Source organism: Dipteris shenzhenensis, chromosome 27 (assembly GCF_047967505.1).
Source record: "Dipteris shenzhenensis isolate YYH24624 ecotype China chromosome 27, Dip_SZ_1.0, whole genome shotgun sequence".
NCBI classification, from domain to species: domain Eukaryota; kingdom Viridiplantae; phylum Streptophyta; class Polypodiopsida; order Gleicheniales; family Dipteridaceae; genus Dipteris; species Dipteris shenzhenensis.
The window spans coordinates 15,762,999-15,782,860 of record NC_141622.1 but is presented as its reverse complement, the minus strand read 5'-3'; the positions used below and the strand labels follow the sequence as shown (position 1 = coordinate 15,782,860).

The following is a 19,862-nucleotide window of genomic DNA, read 5'->3' as shown; positions in this document are numbered from 1 at the left end:
TAAGGATGCAAGAGAGTGGACACATCCTACTTGTGGAGAGGCAAGATATAGAGCAGATCTCAAAACTTTGGACGTGCCTCGTAAGGTTCTACGACATTTTCCCATAATCCCTCGCATCCAACATATGTTCAAGTGCAAATCCATTGCAGAGCTCATGTCATGGCATTAATCCTCTCATCGATCAACCGATGGCAAGTGGAGAACTCCCGTAGACACTCTCGCGTGGAAGCATATTGAAGACACATGGCCAAGCTTCAAGGAAGAACCTAGGAGCTTGAGACTTGGATTAGGTATGGACGGTGTGAACCCATTTAGTCTCAAAAGCACCTCTTATAGTGTATGGCCAGTGATATTGGTGAATTATAATCTTCCACCCTCTATGGCGATTAAGAAAGGACATGTTGTGTTATTCCTTCTAATTCTAGGAAAACATAAAGTCAAAAATCCTAATGTTTATTTGGAATCTTTGATTGACGAGCTAGAGATACTTTGGAGAGGTATCGAGGTGCATGATGTGAGCAGGCCTCCCTCGTCACAAGACTTCAACTGCAAAGTAGTCTTGATGTGGACGTTGCATGACTTCCCAGGCTATGGCGAGTGTTCAGGTAAGCATTGCACTTCTAATTATGAGTAGGCAAAGGATGTGGCACCCTAAACCCACCTTCAACTCTTAATTGCATCTATTGTTCACGTCTCACTACATCGGGTTACCATGCATGTTCTGTTTGTGGTCCTTCGCTTGTTGCTTCACGGGCAGACGCATTGAATAAGGTCATCTATGAGAATCACCATCGATTTCTCCCACCTGATCATCCTAGATATGTTGCCCCTTGGAATGAAGTCCTCCCACAATCACTCACTGCGGGAGAATATTGGATGAGAATTTGGGACGGTTCCACGACTCCAAGACTTGGCATGACCCAGTAAGGGTTTGTAACTATTGTGTGCTATATTGGCTAGAAATAAAGATTGCCCGCTAACACCAGCTTTTGTTTAGATACTCCATCTTTTATCGTTTACCATATTGGTCCCACCTCAAGATCAATCACCTGCTTGATCCCATGCATATCTTCAAGAATGTGGCATCTACCATTTGGGAACATTTGATGGGACACGAGATTCCGCAGGCATAAGGGAGGATCTACGTACCACAGGGAGGATGCGTGAAGCTTGGCTACAAGAGAGACCAAATGGGCATGTTTTTTTACCTCGTGCACCGTGGAGGTTATCAAAGCTAGAGATGGTGGCAGTGAAGTGCGCTGTTACTACAATTCGTACTCCCACTGGATGCATGAGGTGTTTGAAGGGGGCCTTTACAAAGAGCAAGAAAAGAGGTGTTGAGCAATTATATGGCTTGAAATCTAATGATTGGCACAAGATGCTCCAAGTAAGTATTTTATGTGCATAATATCTTTTTCCTTTCAAATTTGTGAGTGAATTAGAAGCAACTAATCAACCATTCCTCATGTGTTCAGTTCATACTACCTACTAGCATTTCTCATAGTGCATCGAAGGACGTGAAGGATTGTATTTACAAGATGGGCGAGCTTGTCAGGTACCTTACATGATACAAAATGTGATGCGTATCAATGCTCCATGCAAGGTGTTCATATTGCTAATATGGTGTACTTTTTTATTTCTAGGTATGTGAGCTCAAAGGAAATAGATCCCACCATGCTTGAGAATGCTTGAGTTATGTCAATGGAGGTGGTTTGTTTAGTGGAGGAGACATTTCCACATTCTATTCTCACAAGCCAACTACAACTCATAGTGCATTTGGTGGATGAGATTGCTATATGTTGTACTATACATGCACGATGGTTGTTCTTCCTCGAGCGCTTCATGAAGACCTTGAAGGGTTTCGTGAGACAAAATGCAAGACCCGAAGGTAGCATGGCTGAGGGTTGGTTGGTACAAGAGTCACTTGTATATATTTCTGAGTTTCTTGTTGATGTGGATAGCTCTCTCCCACGGCTATGGAGAGTTGATGAAGCCCTAAGGATGACCTCTATTGTGCCTCAAGGGAAAGGACGCAACAAAATAGACACGGAGTTGCTTAATAATATTATCCTCTATTGCGTGCTTAATAGTGATGTGATGAAAAGATGGGTGACAAGATACGAGGATGCAAAGGCAAGACGACAAGAAGAAAGGGCTCTCTTTCGTACACACCACGGATCTCGTGTGCCATACCCTCAGTATCTACTCCAAAGGATATTCATGTGGATTGGCTATTTGACGAAATGGAGAAAGCAGAGAAAGGAGAGAGAAAGATGAGAGGATGCATATCACAATGGAAGAATGGGAGTATGCTAAGGGATGCATGAGCAAGGTCGGTATATAGAATGTTATGCATAAGTTAGGAGCTTTCAATAATTTAGATAGCTTATTTAATTGATTTTGTCTTGGTGTAGTGCACTATGTTCAATGCTATATAGTGTGAGGGCAAGCATTTTCAAACACAACGGATTGATGATAAGAGAAACACATAAGATTACGGTGTCATTGCTAGCTTTGAGGGAGCCAATGGAGCCATGGATGATTATTGTGACATAATCCAAGATATTATTAAGCTTGACTTTTGATGCTTCTTTGTGTATGTTTTGGATGTAAAGCGGTTTAAGGACGTGGTGGAAAGAGGTCCTAATGCAACAATCAAACGCCATGCAAGTGGCTTTGTAACTATTGACTCCACAAAGTTTTGGCAAAGTAAGAAGGACACACTAGTACTACCGCAACAATGTGAATAGGTATTGTACACACATATAAAAATACTCACTTTTAAATATTTGATACCTTCGATGCAAGAAAAATAACATGATTATATTTGTGTTTGAATTAGGTTGTCTATCAACCAATGGTGGATAATAATAGATGGTGGCATGTCATACCTATTATGCCACGTTCCAAAGTGATGTATAGTACATTTACTAATATGGAGCGTATGGAGGATGATCATGGCCATGGAGGTGATGATGACTGTGATATGAGAGAGGAGGAGGATCATGAGATAGGAGATACATATATTGAGGCCATTACCTATGAGGACGAGCCTACCATTGGTGATGCTGATTTCGATGAGCACATGAGTAGCACAAGTAGTAGTGGGTTGAATGTATTTGTAGATCTAAACCCTTGTTTGGATTTTGAAGTAGATAGTTTGGCAAGGGTTGATCTCATTGAGGAGGAGATTGAACCATAGCCCATCATTGATATTGGCAAAACTATTTTACATATTGTCTCATTCTCCTCACCTCACTTAATTTTTATATATGTGGGTTTGCAAAAAAGCAATGATGTTTTTGTTAAAATTATGAGCTTTGGTAATCATGGGTAATGTTTGGAAAGCAGTGATGTACATTTACCAGCCTACACTACAATCTCAGTTTCTGTATTCTCTGTTTTGCGTCTAAATATACATCTAATTCTCAGTGTAGACGCACTAATAGACGCGCTAATACACACGCAAATAGACACACTGTTAGACGCAGTGTTAGATATGCCTGTATTTTCTCTGTGTAGAGGCACTAATAGATGCGTCAATACACGCGCAAATAGATGCGTTGTTAGATGCACTATTAGACACACCCGTAATTTCTCTATTCAAACAACGCCTACAGATGCGCCCGCTATTTTGCGCGTCTATCAAACACGTCTATAGTTGCTTTGTGTTGTTGTGGGTTTGCATTCCCTGTAAAATTGGTGCAAGATCTTACGTGTTACAATTGCTATAACCAGTGTTGTTATTTATTTCTGATTAACATAAGAGGCATTCACAAAGATCGGAAAGGGAACTCACTATCAACACTTAGGTTCAAAAGGTGGTTGTTTTGTAGAAGCCTGCAGGTCAATGACATAAACTAAAAGCTTAATTAATAGAACTTTGAAAGCTTGTTTGTTCGAAGTTGAATGCAATACTCACAACTCGCTCAGATCTTTGAGATTAGCCAAAGAAGAAGGAATAGAACCATTCAGCATGTTATCTTGAAGATCCCTGTTCAAGAAAACCATCATCAGCTGCTCAAAAAAAAAAAAAAACAATTGCAAACTACCCGTTCAGATTTCAGCTACTGGACGGAAACGCTTCATTCTAGTCAAATTCTATTGTGTACAACAATGCCTCCTATTTCTGGACACAAACGATTTTCCACGCAACTTACAATGTTGACAAGAAGACCAAGGATGTGAGGTCGGGAATAGGACCTGTCAGCTGATTGTGATCAAGGAGGCTTCAGGAAACAGAGAAATCGCTTGTTAAGTTGGCAGCAAGGGATATACAATGTGTTTTGGTAAGCTTGTTTTAAATTGCAATATTGGCAGTTCAGTGTGCAGAGAGCAACTACATCTCGGTACACGCAGTCAATAATTCGATATCGGTCGGGATGCTTCCGGTCAGGCCATAGTTGGACAACAATCTGAAAACAGATAGTATTTTTCTCAGTGATAACATCACAATCCGGTTAGTTGAGCTTTTTGAGTGATCTGCTCAGCTGCTTGTCCACTTACAGAGCAGTGATTCTAGGTGGATCCGTTGTGCTGCATCGGACGCAGCTCCATGAGTACTCGCTGGGCAAACATGGATCGCCAACCTCTGTAATCAAGCCGAAATGAAGTTGGATCTTAAGAATCGCTCCATCTGCATAAGACGAATTTTACCGAGCAAGACGAACTTAGAGCGTCAGCCGATTGTAAAGGTCCGAAGGACCACTCCACGACTCCAGTGTATCAGCCCTCATGAGATATGTGCAAAATGAAAGCTACTCACAATCAAGCGTGAATTTCGACATTAATGGACTGTATTGTAGAAACTCCACACCACTCAGCAAAGGGCCGTAGATAGATTTCCGGAGTGGCTCAAGTCGGGTGGTGAAATTGTCACTGGGCGGGTGTAGCGCGTGAGTACTGTAGATCTCGTGTGCTTTGTAACTTACCCCTGACAAATTCAAAATGTCCAACGCAGGATAGAACGGTGAAGTAGTTCCGAGCTCGTCGGCATTCAGATAAAGGTCAAATACGCGCTGCCCTGGACGGGTGACGTTGCCAATCTCAGCGAAGAACATATTTATGTGGTAGCAAAAACCAGCCGCCACTCCGGAAACGGTGAATGAATAGCCAGTGAAAGCAGTCTGAAGGACTTTAGTAGGGGGCAAACACAGATCTTTCCCCTTAAATAAAACTAGTGGGAAGCCTGTGGCTAGCGAGAGAGTATGGCTGGACTTCAGCCAAAGGAACACCACGATAACGAATCAGAACACCATGAATGCAAATCGGGATATGGTATCGATTGAATGTAAACAAAACACAAGACTCTACTTTCCAAAACACCATGAATGTAAATTAGGACATGGCTATCGATTTACGCTAAACAAAACGAAGACTCCTTTCCAATGCTTTCCGCAAAGGTTATGCTTGCATTTTTGCATACTACGCTGCTGAGGTGTTGAAGTATAAAGCTTTCTTCGATCCAACCCATACGCTACACTCAGTTACCTCACCTTGAGACAGTAATTTCCGCTCTTTTTTTTCATTGAGAAACTTCAAGGAATGAGCTCGTCGCTATATGGAAATCTTAACAGATGCGATCAACAATCATTCAGCCATGGTAACTTTATCGGACTTTAATCCAGCAGCCTCGCGATGCTGTAATCCGCGCACATCTTCAAGCGCATCAAAAAAATTTGGAAATGTTTATTTCAACCAACATTTATCTGCCTTAGCTCACCCGCACTCCCTACACTCCTGGCTTCCTTCCCTTATAATCTCGTAGCATCTATAAGCTCTCTTTCATTTCTCAAATTCCTCTCAATTTTTTACAGCTTTGTCAAATTTTAAAAACGTTCGTCTTTACTTGTGAGCAAGACTTTGTGTGATCCCTCACCCTAGGTTATGTGCCTAACTGTTTGATCGGAGTCGTCAAAGAGTATGCAATATTAAAGAATCAAAAATTTTGGACGTCTACCTGGATGGATTTCATAAAATTTTCCAAAGATGGAAACGATGATGTCTTGACACTCAACCTGCCTTCCAATAATCTTGCTTGATCGCAGATGTCTTCTATAGCAAGCAAACAATCCAATTAAGCGGGAGTCTCAAAGGGTGTAATAGTCCCAGGGAAAGCAAGAACTCTGAGAGAGTTGGCATGGATCTTGTTAGCCTTGATTTCGGCAAAACGGTAACCGTTGGCATGCAGGAGAGACTCATGACCAATCACTGCCACGGAAGTTAAAGTTTCTCAGTAATTACATGGAACTTCTAGCTGTTCAATGTTCACCATATAGGGAAAACCTCACAAACTAGGAAAAAGGAGCAGATATAATGAGGTATTTTGGTATGTATATCCAAGAAAACTCATTCGGCGCTAGACTTCTATATAGGAAATTGGGAGGCATTTGAAGCAAGTAACTACTGACTCAAAATTGAAGTTGAATCCTACTATCTTATCAATTGTTTAAGGAAAAAAGAGAATGGGTAAAATAGTGGACATGAGACATGACAATGGGACCATTAGGACCCGATCCTACCTGCAAATGTCAGGGGTGGTGATTTATTATTGATTTTGTGATCTCCATATTTTGGAAGCTGAAGTCCAACAAATACATAAATAAGGCAGTACAATAACTGATCCTCGTTACAATTTTTACAATATTGTCACATGGACTACAACCATATGAATAAAGGTGTAGGCATCCTTCAATCTTGCATATTACTCCCTCAGATTGATAGCATGCATTAAACGAGAGGAATGTTGTAAGAATTCAGATTGAAAACAAGGAATTTGGAATGGACCAGTAATTGAAAATATTCATATTATAATATATAATATATAATTATTATAACCACACATAGTGTGGTCGGGGAGGCAACGCGCTTCCTTTCCCAAAGAGTTATAATCCAAGGGAATGAGCCCTTCCCTGGGTGTCGAGATAACGCTAAGAATATTAGTGCTGAGGATATAAGTCTCACGAATGGATAAGAAATGGTTGAAAGGATTTGTGTGTGTCCTTGAGCGGGATGATTCCAACATTCTCAGATCGTTCAGTAGACTCTGGACAGCACAAAAAGACAACTATCATTAGAGGAAGTCCGAAGTAGAGCAGGCAACATTCTCACCCTCCACTTAGCTAGCATTATATGCCTCTTCAACCTCGAAAAAATGGGAGTTTGGTCACTATAGTAAGTCGAGCTTTTAGGCTTGTGAGAGTAGAGCATAAGGTCATCTCAAGGCTCTCCAAAGCTTCACATGCCAATAAGCCCAAACTTATAAAATCAAGTAGACCATCCGCCTAGGGAGATGTTTAGGTTTTCTCACACCGGCCTCTTGAGCCATGTGTCATGAATCTAAGCCCTTGATCTAATTTCATCTTATGCCCTTGATTTTGTTTGATGTAAAAGCTAAGCTTTTGACTAAAGCATATAGGTGCTTTTCATAATAAAAAGACTATAAACGTTTCAAACCTATTCAATTCTGCCGTAAAGAGTATGTCAACTAGAAATTAGGTGAGGGGATTACATTTCTATATAGGAAATCTCATTCCTTAGATACCTCTATCTAAGAAACTTGAGGTTTTCACCTAGGAAATAAGAATTGCTTCTTACCTTCCTATATAGGAAATCTCATTCCCTATGTAAAATATATACCCCTATCTAGGAAAAGAGGCGGTCACTTAGGAAATTATAAGTGTGTTACATTATTCCTATACTCCTTCATGTTGGAGATTAGACTACATGCATAACAAAGCAAATGTGAATTGAATACTACATTAGTCTTTATCTAGGAAATTAGCATGCAAGAATGTATCTTTTGCTATGCAAGGTATAATAAGTCATTATTATTGCATCTTTTAAATAAAAATTTTTAATTCTCTACATCCAATAAACATTAAAAGAAATTTAAATAAAATCGATTGATTTCTAAGGACAATACTAGAATTGCCAAATGTGTACTAATAAACATACAATGTGTAATGATAAAAATACAATGTGCAATGTCAAATTGTTGTTTAGATGGAAATGTCAATAAAAATAACTATGCAATTAGTTATATTAAAACAAAATTATCAGTTATATTATCATGTTTTCAAAGATAAAATTAGATTTTAATTAATAATAATAATAATAAAGGGTGAATAAGCTCATAAGCTACAAAATGCATCATGCACAATGACAATTTGGTTGTTTAAATGTACGGTTTAATTATCTCAAACTTTCTATCATAAAAAAATAAATTTTAAAAAACATAAGATAAATAATTTTAATAATTTAATAATGAATGAGTAAAATAAGATAAGTAATTAACTAGGGATATTCTATTCATAAGCCTAAAACATTCATCGTCCGATGCTTGTGGAGCTTTGTAGGGACATAAAAAACACTTAACTTAAGGGCCTTGCAACCTTTGTTGCCAATTTGATGGTAGGACATATGGATGTTGATGTTTGTTGCACATTTTTCCTTCACATATGTAGCATCCACATTCGAATATGGGCATTCTAGATCCTCGGTGGCACATTCGGTATCTGATTTACCTGAGACTTTGTATGGACGATTATTTTAAGACCCGTGCAAATTCTGGTGCTGATCCAAATATGGTGAGACATATGGATGTCATTCTCCGATGTGTATTTTTCCTTGACGTACGTCGATAGCATCGACATTCGATGAACTTTAACCTTTGTAGGGACATTAAAACAACATGTTTTAAGACCCCTACAAAGTTTGGTGCCAATCTGAGGTGGGACATCCAGATGGTGGCATCCAACATATATTTTTCCTTGAGATACATATGATCCACATGCAGATTGGGGCAATCCACCTTCTTGACAACACATTGGTGGATGGCACCCAATGTACCAAAGACTTGCAAGGACATTAAAACCACTTGTTTTAAGAGTCATGTAAAGTTTGCAACCGACCCAACGCTGGGACATATGGATGTCATCATCCAATGTGTATACTTCCTTAACATATGTAGGATCAATAAAAAAAACTTAGCTTAAGTTACTTGCAAGCTTAGGTGCCAATCCAATGGTGGGACATATAGATGTCAGTCTTTGTTAATGCACAATTTTCCTTCACATATGTAACATCCACATGTGAATATGGACATTCTGCATTTCGAGTGGCACATTTGGGAGACAATGCGCGTAAGACTTTGCACAAACATCAAAACGAATTATGTTAAGACCATTACAAAGTCATGTGCTGATTCGATGGTGGGATATATAGATGTCCTTGACCAATGTGTATTTTCCTTGACATACGTATGATCCACACATAGATTGGGGCATTCTTCTTTCTTAGCAGCACAGATGGCACCTGATGCACTTGACATGTATTAGCCTTGACATGTGTATGAGCCACATATTGTGGATTTTGGCATTCTACCTTCTTCATATCACATACAAAAAAGTTGAGTGTAATTTGTTTTAAGACCCTTTGAAAGTTTGGTGCCAATCCAATGGTGGGACATACGGAAGTCGATGTCCATTCTCTGTCCATTGCATAGTTTTCCTACACATATGTAGCATCCACCTATGAATATGGACATTCTGTCTTCCCGATGGCACATACAATATCCGATGGATTGGTTTGGCTAATGTTACCTCTGCTAAGGATTTCTTGGACTGTCCATTGCTAGGCTCCAACACCTTCAAATCCACTACTCTTTTTGAGCAACATGCCTACGTACACAGATCCACACCCACCTACACCTAGCAATTTCTTGAACCCTTGCGTGGGGCTAGACTTTGCCCAGGAGAAGAACTAGCAAAATTGCATAGACGCTGACACCTCATGTCTTTCTTCTCGGTTGTTATTATGTGTCCCCTATAATTACATACGCTAATATTGATTGAGCAATCTACGAGGATTAATAGCAAGGAGCTGAGGTTACTACTACCAAAAATAGGGGATGGTGTACTCACCGAATGCATTGCAAAGGGAAGCTTCATCATGGAAACCAATTCCTACTGTTGTGCATAGGCTCATGAGGAAATAATTCACCTCCGGAGAATACACTTGGCTTGCCTGACTTGTTTAAGTATGAAACATTTGCACTCTTGGGAAGAAGTCCAGCTCCAACACAACTCCTTAATTAGTGAGAAACCAAGTCTAGTGATGAATTAATAAACAAAATATCTTATATTTTTGGGCTTCATATGGTGCTCTGGTACACTGTTGGCCAAGAAGACCCATCATTGTGTGATAATGGAATTTCTAGCAGTCTACTTGCATCAATAGCTTTTTGAAATGTCCAAGATCTACAAGGTGCCTACTGGCGTCTTCCAAGCTTCCTTGCAAGTCAAGAAAAGAAAGTCCATATGTACATTGGTGATAAAGTTTTAAATTTTTTCTAGTCACAATTCAAAAGTATTTTAATTTTCTGGTAGAATTCAAAAATGTTATATGCCTGAATCACTCGATTAGTGGCAAGCATTGATGTAACTTTGTACGTATGCATGGAAATAGATTAGTTCTTTCATGTAACTTTGTCTATGTTATGGTGATTTTCTCGAGAATAGTATCTTCATATGACTTCTTTGTTTATGACAGATATGAAAGCATGTATTTTAGACTCTTAATTCTTGCTATTGTTTCTGATAATGCATTGTGGGATGGAATGTGTGCACATAGATGGATGGTATACCTTAGACTAGGCTATAGGCAGTGCACGTGCAACTACAGGTGCAAACACACACTTGGTGGAATGCAAATTGTGAGTAGGGCCACATATTTTCAAAATTTTTGGCATGATGTACGTGGAGATGTTCACCCAATTATTAGGAGACAAGTGCAAGAAACAATGTATCTGAGGCTATGCCAGCAGTACATATGCAAGGGTCGCAACAACCTACTCATCACAATTTTGATAGAGAGAGAGAGAGAGAGAGAGAGAGAGAGAGAGAGAGAGAGAGAGAGAGAGGAAGACACTCATATGTAGGAGTCAAGTCCTACTTCTAACCTTGATAGACAGGCAAGAACACATATGCAAGAGTCAGGTTCTACTTCTAAATTTGAGAGATGAGCAATGAGGGTATGGTGCAATTGAATTGTCTATTATGGTGGAGTACATGAGGTAGCACCTTCGACTCTCACAAAACACAAACAAATTCAAGAAGGATATACAAGGATACTCTCAAATATTGGGTTGTCAACATTGGGTGACGATCCTAGAGGATGCCATGGGTTTAATGATGTGAAGGAGAGGTTGATTCTTACGCAATGAGGATGATTTCTTTGAGGATACTAGGGCTAGGGATGATGAGGATCCATAAGAGAACGCTAATGATGACCTACAAGAAAACATTCACTCCACTTTGAAGGATAAATTAATAGAAAGATGCATTGGCATGTAAGGTTTGTGGGATAGGAATCAAATCATGATTTTTTATAGGGCCCCAAAATGAGCTCTACTTTTTCCTAATGGGGCTTAAAAATGCACCCAAAATGTCATGGAAACTTTGAATTAGCTTTTTACCTCTGAAAGGTATAAAAATTAACATGTAGAGCCTCAATGTTAGAAAGATTTTCTAGCCATCTAACATAGATACAAATAAACAACTCCTTACATATTGTATCTTCTTCTGACATCAAACATGAGAGCGGCATCGCTCACACGTGAAGTCATACACTTGTGCTTCATCATTCCAGCCATCTCGTAGTACTTGTGACATGTTGGAGGGTAGGAAAGCCGTGTATGCTTTCTTACAATAAGATTTCTTGCAAATAACTGGCAATTCATATGTGGAGTTGGGATTCCAAAATTGTTGATTATCCCTACATTTCATACCATACCAAGTCACAAATATCTTCGGGTTGTTCATTCTATGCCTTCCCCAACCATCGAGCTCCTAATTGCAACATATTGTAAGAAGATCATGGCACAAGAACCGGCTCTTTGTTATTAGTGACAGTTGCTGACACAAAGGGACATAATCAAACACAATCATGTCCTTTCTCAAATGATTGCACTTTTGACATTTCTTAGAGCATTGTATGCAATCATGCTTCAGGTTCTTTTTCTTTCTAGCATATGTATCACAAGACAATACATAACCATTCCTGTATATCTATCTTCATTTCTAGGTTGAAACACCTCAAGCCCATGTGCAAAATCTTTAGTTCCTATGCACATTCTTAAGCATTGTGAGTGGACCATACCCAATCCAGTATACAAGTTATCATTAGCTGATTCCAATAAGTTGGAACTCTAACTCCATCTAGATCACCATCCCACGTCAGTGGAACTAAACTAACAATGGAGTAAGACTTTGCTTTTTGTTTGTAGAGTTTATCTTTCCGACCCTTTTGCCTCCCATATTTGTAGTGTTTCTCTTTCCAACCCTTTTGCCTAGCTGAAGTATCTCATCTTGAAATTGTATTGAATCTGGTGACATTTTCCTGCATACCCTTATCCATGTACACACTATCAAGCTCTCTTAATTTTCTTGGCTCAAAATCAAAATTTTCTAGAGTGAGAAGCACAAATTGATATGGTTGAGCATTCAATTGGAGATATAAATTGTGAAACAATTAAGCTAACATTTTGAAGTTCCAGCTTGAGCATTCTTTAGTGTGTCATAAATACTATGTCCAAGGACCCAAATGGTTTTTTACTATTTTGGTGCAGAATGTGGTGGTTTTAGCATCACCATTGTGTTTGGAGCAAGCAAAAACTTCCAAAATGACGTTTAAATTGCTAAATTTGGTCTCCTAGAGGGGTCAAAATGACCCAGGCGCTTGATTTGGTCGTTTTGACCTCTCCAAGATGACATTTATGACACTAAAAAATGCTTGAACAGTAACTTCAAAATGTCATTGGTGGAGCATTTATGACACACTAGAAAACAAGAGAGGGAACTTAAAAATGTCAGTGTGACAAGCACCTCTAGAGAGATGAAGTCTTATTTTTTTTAAAAAGAAAAGCATTTCCAACATAACGTTGGCCTCACTCTCATTGGAGGATCTCTATTTCTAGTATAACCTAAAAGGCCCCAAAATGAGATTTGTCTTTTCCTAACGCTTGATAATTTTGTAGGAAAAGAAAGTTGCTAACCTGTACAACTCAAGCAAAGAAGACATGTGTAATTTGCCTTTGGATGAGGTATAAGGATATACCAATTAAGTGGAATCATAGTACTTTTTAGATCTCCATGTTGATTTTGAATTAGTTTCTGGACACAAAAAGAGTTTGGAGTTTTCTTAAATCCAGTATTTGTCGAATCAGGTACATGGTAACTCACTAAAGCTCTTACTTATATGACAGTAGTTTCGTAAGAAATATGTGCATCCTAATTTTTATAATGACTTCTGTTACATTAATTTAGATGGCCTTACAATATTGTAGGACAATGATACACAAATTGATATGGGTCATGAGAGTGTTGTTATGGACTCCTTTCTGAATTAGGTACTTTGTGACTTCACAAATGTTGAATCCTTGATGTTTGAAAGTTTAATTTATTCATGAAATATATCTTTTACTTTGTGAATGGAATTTTGTAGGATCAAGAGAGTGTTGATGGGGATGATGACCCTAATGAAGAAGATGGGGATATAGGTGGATGGAAGGTATGAGAACTCAATATTTTATGTGTAAATATCTTAGGATTAATACTAGATCATATTTGTAAGTTTGACTAAATACTTAAATTCTATAGGAGAAAGAATCAACTATGTATCAAAGATGAGTAGCATGGAATCCTCGTTTTAGTTTCAAGTATAAGTATGCACTTTAGCAACATGTTTTTTAAAATTTTAGGTTGATTGAGTAGAACAATATAAATATATTTATAAATTTGCAGCCTTGGTAATCGTAGGATGATTATTGCTTAAGTGTGGAAGATGGGACACAATTTCTAAGTTGCAGATCTTTTTTGTAGCTTCTGCAAGGTGTCAGTGGTGATGTGACAACTTTACAAGATGCACCATATATGCAGGTAAAGATTTAGTCTTTCTACATTAAGTGCTTACAATCATGTTAGTAATTGAAATAATGATTTCTTACTGTATTGTTTGTTGTCATTTGTTTTAAAAAGAAATAATAAATCAACAAATAACTAGGCATGAGACTTTTAATAGTAGTCAAAAGAGCCAAAGGACTTGCCAAGCATTGTTTCCTTGACTATTATTCTTTTACGAGTTATGTTTAGTTACTTATTACTAATTATTTGAAAGGTGTAGTGTTTAATATCAAAATTTGATTATGTATGTGATGTTTTTTCTCAGAATCATACTAGAAAAGAAAAGCCTATCGAGATTGCTACTAGTGATGTCATTAGGAACAGTACACATCCTCGAAAGATATGAGCAGCTTTTGAAATGACTTTTAAAAAGAAAGAGAGGGGTGTTATATTTACTAAGCTATATTTTGCATTGCTAGGTAAGCATGAAATTGAAAAAAAGAATGGCCCGACGAGATGAAAAAGGTTTCCAAGAAAAATGATTCCTACATCTCAAAAGTATGTATATTCTACACATACAAATGCGTTCTTTACCCAATCCAATTTATGTGAATCAATAAAGAGTCTATCGTTATGTGTATAAATAGTCATAAGATTTAACTTTCAAATAGATTGAGCATGAAAAGGGAGTTTGCCATGACATGGATTTTAACATTGAACCTATCAAAGAAAAAAGAAAGTTGGCAAGAGAATTATTTGCTTCTAAATTTCCTACAACTTTTTGGGATAATTATGTTGAATCTATCGTAATAGGATTTAAATCAGCTTGAAAGCTCTACATTACAAATTAATGATTTCATACATCCGAACAAGGTGACATATTTTTATAGGGTTTTAAAAAGCTCTACTATGCTATTTGATACATTCGATTTTGATTAGGTGTATTTGATTTGGATTGATTTATATCATGCATTATGTTCACATTTTCACGTTTGTGTTAATGGGTTATTAGCATTCATTAATTACTCTTCCAAGTAACATGAAAACAACATGATCACGGAGTTTACTAGGAAACCGGATAAAAGTACTGTTGGTACACAAGATACTAATTGTGGCGATAGTACTCACATTACCAGTGGTAATATTAATTATCCCGACGATGTAAATACCGGTGGTAATATACATAGTTGGGATAATTAATATTTACTGGTGGTAATATACATAGCTAGGATAATTAATATTACCACCGATAATGTGAGTACTACTGTCGGTAGTATTTTGTGTATTAGTAGTGCCGTGGGTTGCATATTCCCAATTTTCCGCATGCCCTGAGGCTATATATTGGTGGAAATGGTGATAGAGGCTCGTCATTCGATCCAGTTGTGGTTTCACCTTGGCATATCTCGAGTGGAGCTCGATATCTCAACATGCTGCTCCCAACTAGGAGACCAATCCAAATGGGTTGACTATGGGACAATGGATAAAGGTACTAACAAAGCACAAGACCACGTATAACAATGAAGCCAAGGCTAGCAGTCCATCAACTGCATAGATGCCTACTATCAGGGAAAAAAGGACTAAAACACCAAGTAATGTTGAGAAGGTTCCTGAGAAGGATGCAAGTGGAGTGGTAGACCTGCGCAAAATAGGCTCACTTCTAGGTGCTCTCAAAACATCCCTGGTCTTCCTTACTCCAGGTGTAACAACAGAAGGAATACCCAACTCATCATCAATGCTCTGTTCTGAGCCACTGGATTCACCATCCACATAAGAGTGACCTGCATTCACATCAAACATGGGCTGATCTACCTTCTCTTTTCCTTTTCGTGATACCTGCGTACCACTATCTGCATTGCTTTGAGGGGATTCTCCTGATCTCAATCTGCCTGTCCATGGCGAAGTATGTGAACCACTGGTAGAGGACACTCCAGGTCCACTGATATTTTGTGATTGCTGCTGTGCATTCTGTGCAGCATTACCATTTTGTGCATCTACATCAATCATCACATTTACTGGTTTATACCAGCTGCTCATCTCATCAAAAACAACATCTCTGCTCACTGTGAACTTACATGTAGAAGGGTTATAGCATCTATACCCTTTCTGCTGCAGAGAATAACCAATAAAGACGCACTTCTCAGCTTTTGGATCCAACTTGGATCTCAACTCATCTGGCACATGGACATAAGCAATGCAACCAAAAATCTTCAAATGAGAAATATCTGGTTTCCTACCAGTATACATCTCCTCTGGCGTCATGCCATGTATTGCTGCAGTGGGAGTCATGTTCATTATATAGACTGTTGTAGCAACTGCTTCAGCCCAATAATACTCTGGTAGATCTTTTTCATTTAGCATAGCCCGAGATACCTCTCCAATATGCCTGTTTTTTCTTTCTACAATTCCATTTTGCTGTGGGGTATGACTGCATGAATATTGCTGCTTTATATCATGCTCCTGCAAGAACCTTGCAAACTCATTTGAGAGGTATTCTCCCCCTCCATGTGACCTTAGGCATTTTATTTGCAAGCCTGTTTCTTTTTCAACCATAGCTTTGAAAGCTTTGAAGTGCCCAAACTCTTCACTTTTCTTTTTCATAAAATACACCCACAGTTTTCTGCTGAAGTCATCAATAAATGTGACAAAATAGTGACAGCCTCCAATAGATGCAGCTTTTGTAGTCCACACATCAGAGTGGATTAATTCCAATGGCTTTTTACTCTCTTGAACATGCCTAGGAAAAGGTTTCCTTGCCTGTTTCCCAAATTGACAGGCTTCACAAATCTTGTGCATTTCTGCAACCTTGAACTTTGGCAATCCTGTAACAATATTTTGGGCTTGCATTGATTTAAGTCGCTGTATATTAACATGACCAATGCGTTTGTGCCAGATATCAATATCTGCAACTACACCGGTCCCATGTGCAAACATTGCTGGACTCAATTCAGGCATGTCTGCATCCAACGTAAACATCCTGCCCTTCTTCTTTCCTTTTGCTATCAAGCGACCCTTATTTTTCATATCCTCAACAAAGCATCCATGAGGATTAAATCTGACCTGCAAGCCCTGCTCAACCATCTGACCAACAGAAACCAGGTTCTTGGTGATGTTCGGGACATGAAATACATCAGACAAGTATTTCTTTTTCCCATCCTGCATAGACAAAGGAATTTTGCCAATCTGCACAATAGGATGTGCAGTATCATCACCAGTCTCCACAAATCCTAGTTTTTCCATTTTTCTTGCATCCTGCATCCATTCAGCGTGACCTGTCATGTGGTTTGATGCACCCGAGTCAACATACCACACATCATTGCTTTCTTCTACACTTGTTACAGAATTTGTCATATGCTGCACCCATAAACAAATGCTCATTTCTGTCATCACCTTGTCTACTAGAGGATGCATAATTGCCTTGCTGCAATTTTCCATTCATAATGGAGTCATAATGTCATTCTGCTTTTTATAGCAGTCCTTAGCCATATGACCCATTTTGCCACAATAGTAGCATTCAATATTGCTGTTTGCATTTTGGCCTCTCTGCCATCCACCACGGCCTCTTTGGCTCCCCCTGCCTCTAGAGTTCCCACGTCCTCCTGCATAGGATTGGTTTTCTTGCGTTTGCTGCATATTTTGATTTCTACCACGGCCTGCAGATCGGCCTCCTCTACCTCTGCCTCTACCTCTGCCAGCATTTGAGTAGAAGACAGTTTCTTTTGAAGTTCCTGCTGAAGAAGATGCACCCCCATTTCTCTGCTCTTCAGAAATTAGAAGAGCAATCAACTCCTCAAAATCAGGAAAGTTTTCACGGACGGCAATGGATGTCCAGAACTGTGCATAATCCTTTCCTAGACCATTCAAGGTCACAGAAACTAGATCGTCATCATCCACTGGCGACCCAATGGAAGCAAGTGCATCTGCAATTTTCTTCACTTTCATGTGGTAGTCATTTATGCTCAAATTTTCTCTCTGCACATTGTGCAACTCCTGTTTGAGTTGCATTTTCTTGGCTTGCGTATTTGTGCTATACATTTTTGCCAAAGTATCCCATGCCTCCTTTGGCGTATTTGCATCCTGAATATGCACAATCATGGAGTCCGAAATACTGATAGACAGCCAGTACATAACTTTCCTGGCTCTCTCATGCCATCCTTTGAATGCCTGCATTTCCTGTTGACTGGGAACATTAGGAAGAACAGGTTCTTCTTCATTTCCTGTAATAAATTCCCAATAGCATTTTCCCATCAAGAAATTCGTCATTCTAAACTTCCATGCCTGGAAGTTGTTCTTGTCAAGCTTTTCAGTGACAATCTGTGAAAGAGAATCAGATGCCATTACAGAACACTGCAAAATATTCTGTCACTGCAAAAAACACAGCTTTTTGCCTCACACGGGCAGATCTGCAAAACTGACGAAAGTGGTATTTCACCACACAGTCACTTCCTAGTGACGATTTTGCATCAATAGGCAACAGGCATGAATCTGCAACTCCCAATATCTCTGCACACAGGCATACGATGCAATTTCTGTGGCACCTTTCCACTGACTAGCCGCGTAGATAGCAAAAAATAGGGCCTTTTTTTGAGTGCCTACGAAGAACTTTCGCCTTCAAAACGGGCCCCAAAACTGTGCTCTCGCCACACCGTGAAGGGCGTCTCAATCTGAAACAGTGCACTCCTGCACTTTTGGCTGTGCTACCTGCAGAGATTTGCTCCCAAACTCGAAATAGGAAAGCAACACTGGTCCTCTTACCAGGACACCACGAACTTGGCTTGCTTTCTTGAGCTCCTTACCACGAACAAGGCTCTGATACCATGTGAAAATAGTGGGAGAGAGGGAAGGAGTCTCACTTGTGGCTTTCTCACAATCACAAATGGGGGAATACACACAAAGGTGGAGGCTGAAAACAGTTTTCCTCTTCTTAGTTGTGTAAGCCAAAAGAACTCTAGTACCAAGAAATAGAAGAACCCTATATGTGGGTCTCAAACCAAACTCAACTAACTAAGGTGGCATACTAACTGAGCCACGAACTAGTGTAGATAAGGATAGCTGTCATCCAGCTATTATTCGTGGGCAGTGTACCAACCGCATCTCCAGCTAACAAGTCGGTGACATAAGTACCCAACGGTCACCCTGGCATATCTCGAGTGGAGCTCGATATCTCAACATGCTGCTCCCAACTAGGAGACCAATCCAAATGGGTTGACTATGGGACAATGGATAAAGGTACTAACAAAGCACAAGACCACGTAGAACAATGAAGCCAAGGCTAGCAGTCCATCAACTGCATAGATGCCTACTATCAGGGAAAAAAGGACTAAAACACCAAGTAATGTTGAGAAGGTTCCTGAGAAGGATGCAAGTGGAGTGGTAGACCTGCGCAAATTAGGCTCACTTCCAGGTGCTCTCAAAACATCCCTGGTCTTCCTTACTCCAGGTGTAACAACAGAAGGAATACCCAACTCATCATCAATGCTCTGTTCTGAGCCACTGGATTCACCATCCACATAAGAGTGACCTGCATTCACATCAAACATGGACTGATCTACCTTCTCTTTTCCTTTTCGTGATACCTGCGTACCACTATCTGCATTGCTTTGAGGGCATTCTCCTGATCTCAATCTGCCTGTCCATGGCGAAGTATGTGAACCACTGGTAGAGGACACTCCAGGTCCACTGATATTTTGTGATTGCTGCTGTGCATTCTGTGCAGCATTACCATTTTGTGCATCTACATCAATCATCACATTTACTGGTTTATACCAGCTGCTCATCTCATCAAAAACAACATCTCTGCTCACTGTGAACTTACGTGTAGAAGGGTTATAGCATCTATACCCTTTCTGCTGCAGAGAATAACCAATAAAGACGCACTTCTCAGCTTTTGGATCCAACTTTGACCTCAACTCATCTGGCACATGGACATAAGCAATGCAACCAAAAATCTTCAAATGAGAAATA

At 39.3% G+C, this 19,862-nt stretch overlaps 1 protein-coding gene across 1 annotated transcript; it reads right to left on the bottom strand.

The window, feature by feature from the left end:
* Positions 1-3,918: 3,918 nt before the first annotated feature.
* On the bottom strand, positions 3,919-5,060 carry LOC147883930 (putative LRR receptor-like serine/threonine-protein kinase At1g67720). Its single transcript, XM_087398924.1, has 5 exons — positions 4,766-5,060; positions 4,507-4,636; positions 4,344-4,415; positions 4,161-4,229; positions 3,919-3,994 (listed from the first exon to the last, which is right to left on the bottom strand). Exons 1-5 carry the CDS (start codon positions 5,058-5,060, stop codon positions 3,919-3,921), a joined length of 642 nt encoding a protein of 213 aa, XP_087255050.1.
* Between the last annotated feature and the right edge of the window lie 14,802 nt (positions 5,061-19,862).

Excerpts from the sequence above, each read along its gene's own strand:
- LOC147883930 (XM_087398924.1), bottom strand. The coding sequence starts at position 5,060 with ATGTTCTTCGCTGAGATTGGCAACGTCACCCGTCCAGGGCAGCGCGTA. Across the intron at positions 4,637-4,765 it reads GTCGAAATTCACGCTTGATT|ATGGAGCGATTCTTAAGATC; the intron begins GTGAGTAGCTTT and ends CGTCTTATGCAG. Across the intron at positions 4,416-4,506 it reads CCACCTAGAATCACTGCTCT|ATTGTTGTCCAACTATGGCC; the intron begins GTAAGTGGACAA and ends ATCTGTTTTCAG.